This window comes from Pieris brassicae, chromosome 6, assembly GCF_905147105.1.
Source record: "Pieris brassicae chromosome 6, ilPieBrab1.1, whole genome shotgun sequence".
NCBI classification, from domain to species: domain Eukaryota; kingdom Metazoa; phylum Arthropoda; class Insecta; order Lepidoptera; family Pieridae; genus Pieris; species Pieris brassicae.
Window position 1 is genome coordinate 20,441,605 of NC_059670.1, and position 13,547 is coordinate 20,455,151.

General features: G+C 32.5%; 1 protein-coding gene across 1 annotated transcript; it reads left to right on the forward strand.

Moving 5' to 3' along the window:
* Nucleotides 1–205: 205 nt before the first annotated feature.
* LOC123711225 (facilitated trehalose transporter Tret1-like) lies at nt 206–13,535 on the forward strand. Its single transcript, XM_045663710.1, has 4 exons — nt 206–304; nt 7,340–7,648; nt 10,772–10,907; nt 12,237–13,535. The coding sequence occupies exons 2-4, from the start codon at nt 7,346–7,348 to the stop codon at nt 13,451–13,453; spliced, it is 1,656 nt and encodes a 551-aa protein (XP_045519666.1). The 5' UTR covers nt 206–304; nt 7,340–7,345; the 3' UTR covers nt 13,454–13,535.
* The last annotated feature ends 12 nt before the right edge of the window (nt 13,536–13,547 follow it).

The window sequence follows — 13,547 nt, forward strand, 5'->3', positions numbered from 1 at the left end:
GAACTCCTAAATTGGGAAATCTTAATTTGGTACTCATTATAAAAGCTACATTTACGAATTCAAATATAAGTGTTGTTAAGCGGAATAGTTTACCTTTAAATTAATTACAAGTAAATAGATTTATGTAAACACACGTGACCCTCAATGATTATCGTTAAAGTATCGATAAATAGCACATCTCTACGTCATTTGTATTGCGTGAACCCTTTGAATTGTGTCAGTCGACGGCTTGAAACTGGTGAGACGATACGTTGTGTAAGTGTAGTGATTGTGCGTAATTTTGTGACACAAGTTAAGAAAATCTGTGAGTTGAATTTACACTTGAAAAAAAATATTATTATTAAGGATATTAATTTAATAATTATCTTAAATTATTTGATATTTTCCTCTATTCATTTAAATTTAAAATATCAACGCTTACGACCACAATAATAATAATAATAAAATTATTTATCCACTTCTTATGTATATAATACAAGAAAAAATATATTTTATTACTCTAAGATGCGCCTGTCCGGGAGAAGGTCTCCTTTAACTTTTTCAACGCCATTCTATTTTATTTACGACAACAATACACGCTATTATTTTTAAATTACAACTCAATATATTATTTTTTATTTTATTTAATAAATAATATTCCTTGCTATATATAATGATTGCTAGATGATTTTATTTTATATTTAGTAACTTGTTGCGTTTAGTTTCCGAATTTGATCATATCGATAAAGGAATCGTCATCCCTATAGTGGAATTCGAAAACGCGGTTGCCATGACAACGGTTGAAAAGTTAGGAATACGCTGCCAAACAGTCATAAATTCTAGAATTTGGCCATTGCTTTCTCTTATATTACATAACTATGTTATTTCTAAATAAACAATCCAGTTTCTCAGCGTAAAATTTATGTACCTTTGCAGGGTGAAACAAATAACTCTCCCATACAAAGACGTAAGCTTAACTAATTGAATCTCTGTGTACAATTTTATTATTCTGTGGCGCATATATTGGGGATTGAAATTTGGAAAGATATTTACAATATATCTAGGATTATATGTTATTAAGTTTCTTTTGGATATATCTAGAGAAAGAAATTGTTATGTTCATTAATAATTTAAGTTCTGTCGCTAGAATGATATTTAATTCTTCAAAATGTGTTTATTAGAAGCTGACTTTAAATAGTATTTTATACGAAGCTGCTCCATTTGCCTTTGAATTTATACAAACATACTGAATGATTTGTATTTGTATCTTCATAGAATTAGAAGTGAATTGATCAAGTGTTTGGTGAGTTTTGAATACATTACTTAACGCTGTCATTACGGGCATTGCAAATACAAGAGTTACTTAAATCGTTGCTTAACTCAATTATGATGAGATGAATCGCTTCAACAATACCTTTCAATTTTATTCATATTTAAGATGTACAACTGTAATACAAATGTCGAAAGTTTGTTCATACTTTATTCAATGTCTCCCTTGATGGCGCAGAGGTCGTCCACGGTGAGTCTCCATCGCGTTCGGTCAGCTTCCATAGTTTCATATGGTCATATATATATATATATTGTTCCCATAAACGGAAATTTTCACTTAATTCACAAAACTGTTTTCCATTTATCTAACATTAGTAAGAGATATCTATAGTAACCATGTTCATTTCATAAAAAACAAGTAAATTTTCTTTCCATTTTTCGTAAATTATAAACAAATTAAACACCGAAGGGAATTTGAACTAAACGTTTTTAACTGAGTTTGGTTTTTTTGTCGTTTCTGATTTCTGTTTAGCAGACGTTAGGTTATAACAGTTTTTGTAATCTGTTATGATGTCAATTCTCTGACAAAATGATCGTTTAGCAAGTTTATATTTATTCAATTGCGCTAACAGCTGCTAATTATATGTACTATTTGTCTTGTCCGCAATTCTTAAATAGGTAGAGTTGCCAAATCTTTGAGAGGTCTACCTCATTTACCACTCATACATACACATATCTATAATTTTATTTACTAAGTTAATTTTGTATAAGTCACAAATTCCACCAGGACGACGTCCGCCTTTCCAAAACTAAGTAGTTTTTAGGCGCACATTACGTGAATCCCTACTGAAGTATTTCCGATTCAATTCGACTTAGGGTCCTTCAAGTAGTACCAATTCTTAGAAGGTCAATGCACTCGCGAGCCCTCATGAGCTCGTGAGCATCCTGCCTGTTTCCCGTTTATTCTATAAAAAATCACAATAAAGGCAATAAGAGTGGCATTACATTCGCGAAATGGAGACGTAGTAGCAATCACCAAGCTTTAATAGACGCAGACCTCTAAAAATAAAAATAAATCAGTGACGCTACAACCATTTTAGGTCACAGCCTCAGTCTACTTTTTGGGTCTAAGGCAAGCCGGTTTCTTTACGATATGTTCCTTCACCGTACGAGCTTATGTAAAATGCGAACGTAGACTATTGGTCGAACCTACGATCTCAAGGATGAGAATCGCACGCTGAAGCCAACGCACTGCTGCTCTAGACGCAGACTTCTTAGAATAAAATTTCCGACTAATCTTTATTGGTTAGATTTCTGTATGTTTTATATAGGCAGAGTTGTGTGCCTGAGGTCGGTTGGGTTTAAGAAATGACGATGTTTTTCTTAAGAGGATCGTACGGTTCTCCTACCCTTGCATTTTACTATTGGCGATTGATTAAGCAGTTTTTGTTCGTTTATTTTAACACTTTTTTGAAGTTGGATAACAGCTAGGTAACAGACACACCTCCTTATCAGTTATAGCAACAAAGTTGACATTTGTCCTTGTTTATCTGCGTCATGAGAGGCGTAGCATATAGTAACGAGCATAGATGTCTTGTATGTTTGTTTATGAAGTTCAGAAAACTCAAAGTACCGAACCGTAAAAAAAGTTAAATTATCATGAGCGACATAGTTTATTTAAGACTTTTATTGAATATGTCTAGAATATATATATTTATATCTTTCTCTATTTACATATCCGGTATATAAGTATATAAAATTTTATGTACATGATGGTACTCTATATAATATTAATTATGAAGCGTTTGTCTCACAATGACTGCGAACCCTCACGCTTTTGGTTGTAAATACTTTTATATGGGCACTTTGACCTGTAATCCCGTTAATTTTTAAACACAGACACATTCAAAAACTGTTTTAATACGAATGGTAAAAAATTTCAACACATGAGGCATCCAGTGCTTATGTAATTTCTACGAACTATATATTAATTAATTACATATTCAGTTGATTTCATTGCAAATTGTCAATATTAGGAAGTTTTGCTTCGTAATTTAGATTCTGGGCTTCGAACGCACAATCTCAATTGTGGCACTTAACTAGGCTAATATTATCCATTTATTCCAGTGAAATATATATAAAGAAGTGCGATTCTCATCCCTGGGCTTGTAGGTTCGATCCCCGGCTGTGCACCAATAGACTTTCTTTCTATGTGCGCATTTACCACTCACTCGTACGGTGAAGGAAAACATCGTGAAGAAACCGGTATGCCTTTGATCCAAAACTGTGTGTGTTAATCACAGATGGTTAATAACCTGCTGTTAGAATCACGGAACACATACAGAAATATGAGGGACAGGCACAATGGCTTAACCATTGATATATATGAAAGAATGATGGAGTATCTCCATATGACTTTTAGTTTCCAAAGAATTGTAGACACTTACAAAACTTTTGGAATAATTATGTTATTAATTCCAACAAGAGCCTATAAAGGTCATTCAGATAATATCATTTAGACTCAAAAATAGACGCAAAACTGTTTTCGATGTCATAATTATACAACGTATATATTATAAAAACATACATATTCTGTAACTTCAATATTGTGCACCTCGGGATCCCAAAGTTGTGATGTCAGCGCCTAAAAGAGCTTTTGCAATTCAAAACAGTATTTAACAGTTATTTCGTCAACAAATAATGTATCTGATATATATCTGTAATAATGTTCTGCTATGGACCCCTTTTGGGCAAAGGCCTCCTCCTGAACTTTCCACTTGGATCTGTTGTAATCTAGGAGCTGTTTCATCCGATTCTCCCCAGAAACCTCAACTAACTCGGCTGCCGATCGCTTTCGTGGTCTTCGTACCTTTCTTTCCTTGTGGTCTCCTCCAGGCGGTGGCTTCGACAGTCCATCTGTGCACCTTCCAATTAGATTAACAAATATTATTTTATATTAAAATAAAGACTTCCTGGCGCAGAGAATAATAAATTAGATCTGTAACGCCTGTATGGGTTCTGGGCTTATATTTCAACATGTTTTATTGAAAAATTAAGTGAGTAAGACTTCGAAAAATGAAGTCATTTCGCCCTGTATTTATTACGCCAGGCTTTCAAACATGTCTACATATTTCTTAAAAATAAAGTCAAGATGATCCTTGATTTAAATCTGTTATATTCTAGGAAACAGTCAAGTTTTCATCGAGTGGGAGCTCAATTATGGTGTCAAAACATTCACTAACAATTATTGACTTACTTATTTAGGTATAGCTTTTTTATAATACGGGTTTTTTACTATATTCTGATTGAACTAAAGTTCAAACACATTTAACCATTTTTTATTCGGTTGTTTACTGACTTCCTTATTTTTTAAATAATATTTTAGGAATATAGAAAAAGATCTAATAACACTGACTTGACTAAAACGGAACTATGACTCCCGTATGCCAAAACCTATGACACACGGAAGTTTTACTTAGTGCTAAGATTCTATCCTTCTAGACTCGGACCCCGTGTGTTAGTTGTATAGTCTTTATTCCACCAGATCTTGTATTAATTTACATTTCGTTATATTTATAGAAAAACAAGTAATATAACTCATAAAACTAAAAAAATTAAAGATATAAACTACAAAAATCCAATCTCACAGATTCATGAATTGCAATGCAAAAAGAATAAGAAACAGAACATATAAGCCACGATTGAAGATTTCTAAGATATATAAATATTTAATCACAAAAGGTTATAATTTATTACATGTTTATGTATAGATTGTCAATACGTCATCTGTTAATTGCATTTAACATGTTCTTTTGATTTTTGATTAGCGAACTGTCTAACAAAAAGTATTAAGCGCCTGTACAGAGATTAATTTTACCGTAAGATTATTCGTGTGTGGTAATTGTATGTTGCTAAGCAATTAGACAGTACTTAATTTTGTTTCCCGGGTATCAACATAAAACGTTCGGAATTAATGTAAACGGTTTTTTATTAATATTTTCGTTTCGGTATTTTATAATAATATCTAAAATGATGAAAGCCAAAATGACTAAAAAGCTTATTTTAACAGTTTCTTCGAACTAAATCATTTATGTTCATATGCTTTGATATGAATTTGAAGGCTTAATTTACATCCAAACTTCTTATAGGCCTCAGGCTTCAGTCTTACCAAGCCTCTTAATATGTCATTTATCGTGGGCCGAGATTTGATTATATATTTTTGATCTCATATATAACGTATAAAAGATTGATTTTATAATTTTCGCTTCCTCGAGAATTTTACGTCGTCATATTTGTTCATAGTAGCTATTTACAATAACATATGACACATAGAAATTGTACAGTAAATATAAGAAAAACGCAAACTATTTACAATTGTAAAAACAAAGCGTTCCAAGATTTTTCTGACGTAATTCTGACGCTGCATATATAAATTGTTTATTTATCCGCTATTCCTTTTATTCCATCTTACCAAGTTTCTGGTGGGCGTCCTCTCTTTCTTTCTTCTTTCCACTGGGCCATTCCAAATAAGAGTCTTCTGGACGCAAATGCGGGCAATGTGACGACGTTTTTTTTTGTTGGTACAGCCTCGTACAACACCGTTTTTAACTTTGTCAATCGAAGAAATGTAGAATCGAACGATAAATTATACACAGAAATATATAAAACCTGGACTAAACATATTACCGCTTTTGTTACCATAGTTAGAAACACTATTATTTGTAGTCCAGGTTTCATAATAGATCAGGTTAAACATAAGTTTCTCCTTTGTCAAAATTTAGATAATTTTGGTCTAGTTAAAATAAGGCAATATAATAAGTTTCACTAGAATAAGACTTGTATTGAAGAGAAAATTACGTACAACATACCATATAACCCATAAAACGATTCTAGGAATTCATCAATAAAATCTTCACAATTACCTAGATATCGTGTCATTATATATTTGAATTATCTTTGAACTTTGGAATGAACACATTTCATTACTATTGCAAAATCTGTGTAAACATTGTTTGGCTAAAACGGGCACTAAAATAGTTTATTAAAAATAAATATACAATATAAATGTATGTTAAGGCGAATACACTGACTTTCAACTCGGGCATAAATTCACTTCAAATATCTGTCCCAATATTCCAAAACGCCAACAAAACTGGAATATCTTCAACAACTTTACTATCTACGTAAGTTTAACATATTTGACAGTTAACTGTTTAGTTTTTATTATTCTATAAAAAAAAGAATTCAGACACTTCTTGATTTTGGTTAAAAATAAAAATATTAATCAAAATTAAAGTATTATTTGCAAGGATTCGTGAAAGCCTTAATCCAAAAAGCGATGACTTCAATCGGAACTTGTGTAGTTTGAAGTCTCTAACCGCTTCAGTGTCACCTATATCACTTTTAGTTTTTAAGTAGTTAAATAGCCTATAAAACATCTAAATGTTATGATTTCGCAGGTAATCGAATACCTGATATATAAGGACGTGTAGATATTATGCGATATATTAAAAATTGTCTTAAGTATTATACAATACTATTTACAAAGATAATGTCGATCTCATATCTCTAACTCATAAACCCCATTACTTAACTGACAAGGTAACAGAACTCACGATCTTTGTCATTTATAATATTTATTGTAAATAAAATACCTTATTATTACCGTAAACTTAGCTTACCGTGCGCCGCAATAAATATTTTTATCGATATAATAGTTATTTCTTTACAAGTCTTTAATTACGTTATGAAAATGTATAGTCTTTATAATAAATATATTTGTTACGAGTTATATTTGGTTTTAAAGTCCTCTATTGAAAAAAAAATGTTTTGCGTATTGCCCTTAATATATAGTTGCTTAGGTTAGTTGAGTTGACCTGAGCTGGTCGTTACTAATGATTATATATCCTTTTATAAACATACCTTTCAATAATTGAATCAAATGTAATTCAACAGTAGGTTCCAAAATATTAAATTACCGTCGGAACTGAAATTTAGATACAAATGAAGATTTGTATAGAGCATTTAGTGACGGGGTATTTATAATATTCATATAAACCTAAAAATAATGAAAATAAATATATTTTTACAGACAAGAATGGGAGAGGACAAAAACGAGAATGAAGAAACTGTAGAAACTACAAAACCCGAAGAAGAGCAGAACAATAACCATATTAAGGAAACAAATAAACCAACAGAAACTAATAAATACATCGAAATAAATGAACAAAAGCAGACACAAAACGGCCAAAAAATAATTGAACCAAACCGGGAAGAGATGGCGCATTACGTGCAGAATCTTATGAATTCTGGTTTATCCCTTCACAGTAATGTAATTAAGGACGAAATGCTTTTGCCGGATTCTAAGACAGTGGCCAGGTTTTCGCCAATTTGGAAGCAGGTACTTAATTTATTAATCAACTTAACCCTAATTTTTTTATATCAATATAATTAAAATTTTATCGGAAAATATGTTGCTAAGCGCAGAACTCTGATTCATTCCTTGAACTGAGGAAGGTTTTAATGCAGAGAAATTGTAAAAATAGTACAGAAAAACCTAAATAGGAATACCATTAAACAATCTTAGGTCTCCTACAAAAATGATATACAAAATTAAATATAACGTAAATAAGCAAAACACAAAAAATATAATAAAAAACAAACATTTGTCCTCTATGTAATAAATCATTATAAACTCTTGTTTAAAAGTGTAACATACTTGGTTGTTAATAGGATAATAATAATTAGTGTCAATGTCGTAAGATAAAGAGGAAATTAAATGATAATATTTTGATTTTATATTTATTGACAATGTAAAAGTTTCCGATACAAGGCTGTACGTTTCAGGTTATGCATTACTTATAAATCGTGATTAAAATCGAATCAAAGTAATAGAATAATTATATGTCATTATTGTATGTAATTTTATTTAACGTTACACATAAATTAAGATACAAAAATTATTTGAAATAGATTCCTAATACTTTGCCATATAAATATTTTTTTTACAAGCTAATCAATTTATTAGTAATCTTAAATTGATCTGTTAACTTAAACCGTTATATAATATAATGTTGTATAATATCCGTTATATAATGTTTTATTGTATATCGGTTTCATATTTTTTCAATATTTTTCCTTAAGTTCGCAATATCAATAATAATTATAATCATTAATTATTAAAACGATATTAAGACACATGAGCCTCATGTCAGCCGGTGGGCACATAAACTCACATAAACACATTCACTTAAATAAACAATTCTTTTCACTATTTCTTATGTCATCACAAAAACTCTTTAAATTTTGATTGAACTTTAAGCTCCTAGTGTACTTTCAAACGAATATCAGTGTTGATGTTGTCATACAGGTCGGTCTGCAACCTATAAACACAAATTATCAAATCAAACGCAGAAATTTGACTTTCGTTATTAACAGAAGATGTCAAACAAGTTTTTGCACCAATTATTTTTTTCTTACAATAAAATTCACAAAATGGACTGCCTTTACATGAATTACAATGTAGCCTATATAATAACTATTACTTAAAGTAATATTAGGTTGACTTAATTTTCTACAATAGCTTAAACTAAGTTAATGTTAACAGTTCTATAATGTTTTAATATAATGTTCGTATGTCCGAGTTACCGCTTGCACTTATCACTACACTAGTTTCAGTAACCCGAAATTTTTAGTTCTCTTTAGGCGCCTTGTTAAGTTTTTTGACAGAAGTTTAATTATATCATAATAAGAGTTGGTCCACGCTATCGTAATGAATACGAATTCACCTTGTCGATACGACATAACTTGTCTGATCTCGCTCCAGTCAAATATTCTTTTCGACCTGTAGTCGGAACTGTAGTTATACGAGAGTCAAAGTCAAAATCAAAATCAATAGGCCTTTGCAGGCTCTTATGAAACGTCTAGTTGCACGGTTCCAAAAAGTGGGTCTTATGGAGAAGAACCGGCAAGAAACTCCATGGACACTCCTTTCAACAATGGTTTAGCATACAAGCTTAGAGTGAGAATACTTATTATTTCTTATCTTAAGAATATTTTACCAGATCGTTAACGGACCGATACAGACCGTGAACGGCATCATAGTGTGTATCGAGACTTTTGTATAAATTATTGTCAAGTACCGTAACCATGTCAAACGGGAGAGACTTTGCAACTGCATAAAGCGCAAATTCGGCCCCACATGGAGTACTGTTCTCACCCCTGGGCGGGGGCTCCCCAGTACCAGCTCCTTCCACTTAACCGTATTCAACGAAGAGCGGTTCGAATCGTCGACGACCAATCCCTCTCCGAGCGGCTTGATCTTTTGGCGTTGCGTAGACATGTAGCGTAACTCTGCATCTTCTACCGCATTTACCATGAATAGTGTTCAGAGGAGTTGTTCGGTCTAATACCTGCAGCTGAGCGTTTTTCAAGGCAATTTTTGCCATGCACCACCGCTATGTGGAACCAGCTGCCCACTAAAGCATTTCCGAACCAATTCGACCCAACCCTTAAGAAAGGAGCGTTCCAATTCTTAAAAGGCCGGCAACACACTCGCGAGCCCTCTGATATTGAACGTGTCCATGAACGCGGTATCACTTAACATCAGGTGAGCCTCCTGCCCGTTTGTCCCCTGTTCTACAAAAAAAATATATTTCACGAGACAGGGAATCTTATGTCTAGTGGACTTTTAACTAAACATACTTTTTTATTATGTATAATAAAGGATTTCTTTTTCTTAACAGACTTATAAAATTTTCAAAAAAAAAATGAATCTACCCACATAACATTTATGTTAGTTGATAACAATAACTGTCCTTAAAACTGGGGGTTAGCGCCGTGACTCGCGCTGTCATATGCACATGTTTATGAACAATGACATATTTTTATTATATATAAACGTGTATTAACGCTCAGTTCTATAGCAAAACTGTCTGATGCTCAGGCTGGTATGGACCTGCTTTTTTGCTACGCTTCTAATTTTTGACTTAAGAAATGTGTTATGTGACTCAACTTTAAACTCTTTCAAAAGAAAAGTTAAATTTCTCCGTATATATGTTTATCTGTATGTAAGATATTTATAATTATTTAAATCACAAATATATATTATTTACAATATTCTTAACCTACATAGTATTGATTAATCATTAAAATTGAAAAAAAAGCTTTGGTCCCTGAGGCAGAACCTTTACAGCTGTCAGAATTTTCTCGCTAAATTGCAATAGCACCAGCTATGAGGTCACGGGTACTATCTGGGCCTGACGCCAACAATCTCTACTCCAAAGAGAACAAAATTAAAAAGGAATGACTCTTATAGATCTCGTATATATAAGAGCCGTTTATTGTCCGTATATATTTTTGTATTCCGTGGTTCGATGTTTTTTCCCGATTTTATATCCAATATATAAATTACAATACTATCACTTACTAACTCCTCTAAGACGTAAATTGTTTGAGAAATACTCATATAAGAAAATAAAGAGTAATAAATATCATTAATTTACGCTTATATATCTTTTTTCAGACTTTAGCATCCATGGCAGCCATCTGCCTGACCTTTACCGCTGGTCTTACGTCTGGATATTCAGCCATTCTTCTCCCTCAACTTAAGGCTTCTGATAGCAGCATTCCTACAGATGAAAGCACGGCTTCATGGATAGGTAATTTTAGTTATTTTATTATTAATATATATTTATTTTTAATAGTAGTATCTATTGATTTGTTTACTTAATCAAATATTTATGAATGGATGGAATGGTGTCATATTTATTAACAAATATTCAACCGTTATAACTAATGTTTACATGGCAAAAATTCAATCATGCCTTTCCGGATACAGGACGACCTAATGAAATAATTATTTAATTTAAACCAGTAGCTTCCGAGATAAGCACGTTCAAACGAACAAGATATTATAATATCTGAAAAGATTAAAATTTTTCACCTCACATTCACTTCGCGTGTAAATAACAAGACAATAATTATTATCTACTTTGTACAAGGTCTAGTTAAATCAAAGTCTAATACAAGTACTATTGATAACATCACAATGATCATAAAGTGTATAATTGACACGATTATACGTAGAACGATTCGTGTTTATTCATTAATTGTTGACTGCATTGTTATGTTTTTATTTATAATCTGTGAACTTCGCGTTAAATACGTTATATTATACCCCATAAATGTAAAATAAAAGACGAAACTAACCTTTCCGTTTTTATAATTGGTCAAAAGAACCTCTATTCGTCGAATATTTAGTTTTTCATTTATAACAGTTTTTCTTTAAACTTAGTGTAAAAAAAATTAGTATTTAGTCCAAAGCATTGACAAAAATTTGAAATTGATCATTATATATACTATAAAAAGGTAATTTCGTTACAGAAACACAACGCCTTGACATACATTTTCACATTTACATTTTGTTTTAAAATTATGATGTTGATTCCTTATAATTCTCGCATTTTTTAAAGCTAAATAGCATTCTTAATGAGAAAAGTGTTAAAAGTTTTTAAGCACGAATGCTATACATTATTGATCTAACCTTACATTTGCTATTGATACCAATAGCATAAATATAATAGTAAATAAGTTTATTACACTTTCCTCCGAAACTTTGAAGAAATGTAGCAGCATAACATGAGAGAATTATAATCTTAGATTTATATGAATTTGAAAAAATCGTATAAGAATCTGTCTTATTTCAACTAAATTACACAAAGCAACTGTGTAAATTGTAACAAATGAGATAGCCGAGTTTTGCGGGCATTGCCACTTATTATCAGGGAGTACAGAGAAATGTGCGGAGTGCAGTTAATTACTCTGTAGCTTTATGAATGAGGACATAAATTATGTCATCAAGATAAGTTCTGACGTTTGGAACAAAGCAACAATATTCACTTGCCTACCTACATAATACTAAGCCGATTTTATTTTAGTACAAATTAAATCTAAATACAGAGGCATTCAAACATATTCTATTTTTCCAGCGGCAATGGCAGCACTGCCTATGGCTCCAGGCTGTCTCATAGCTGGTTGGCTGATGGAGAAGTTTGGAAGACGTAACGCACACTACATGGTCAGCGCTCCATTCCTGCTTGGCTGGATCCTCATCGCGTCAGCCAATAATCTTGCCCTTATGCTATTAGGTAGATTCTTTACAGGCCTGTGTGTAGGTCTTTTAGGCCCGTTAGGCCCAGTGTTCATCAGTGAAACTACAGACCCTAAACATAGAGGAATATTTCTTGCAGGGATCTCTTTAGCTATAGCTGTAGGTATTCTAGTTGCCCATTTGATAGGAACATACGTCCATTGGCAATGGACCGCTTTAATCTGCTGTGTCTTTCCCATAATCTCAGTAGTTCTTCTGAGCATGGTGCCAGAGAGTCCCACTTGGCTTATATCTAAAGGGGAAATAGAAGATGGCGTCAAAGCTTTCGGATGGCTCAGAGGCTACAGTGATGAAGCAAAGGCTGAATTGAAAGCTATTCTTGAAAAGAAGAAGGTAGAAGATTCCAAACCAGTAATGACACTTAAACAGAAGCTCATCAGCTTGAAGAGCCCAGAGTTAATTAAACCTTTGATAATAATGATAATTTTCTTCGTGACCTGCCAGTTCTCTGGGGTCAACGCTGTAGCGTTTTATTCTATAGAGATTATAGAGAAAGCTGTAGGTAAGGGAATAGATCATTACCTAGCTATGCTTGTTATAGACACTACGAGGACTATCATGTCCGTGGTAGCTTGTGTTATTTGTAAGAAATATGGACGACGACCATTATGCATGGTTAGTGGTGTATTCACTGCCATTTCAATGGTGGGACTAGCTATGTTCCTGTACTTCACAGATGGCAAACAAACGAATATGACCTGGATCCCACTCACTTGCCTTATGACATATATTTGTGCCATATCCGTCGGTCTTGTCCCGCTACCTTGGATGATGTGTGGAGAATTATTCCCTTCCAAAACAAGGGGTTTAGGATCAGGTATCAGTTCAGCAACCACATTCGTTTCCTTCTTTATAGTTGTGAAAACAGCTCCTGGTATGATGACGAATTTAGGAGAGGTGGTAACATTCCTCTCATATGGATTAATAGCGCTATTAGGTACTGGTGTGTTATACTTAATATTGCCAGAAACGAAAGGAAAAAGTCTTCAAGAAATTGAAGATAAGTTCAAAAAACCAAAACAAAGTATAGCCTAATATTAAGAATGCTCAAAGCACAATGTATGTTAATCTGTGATATTTTAATTTTAGCGAAATATTAAAAATATTTACCTTATTTTATTCGTCTTTC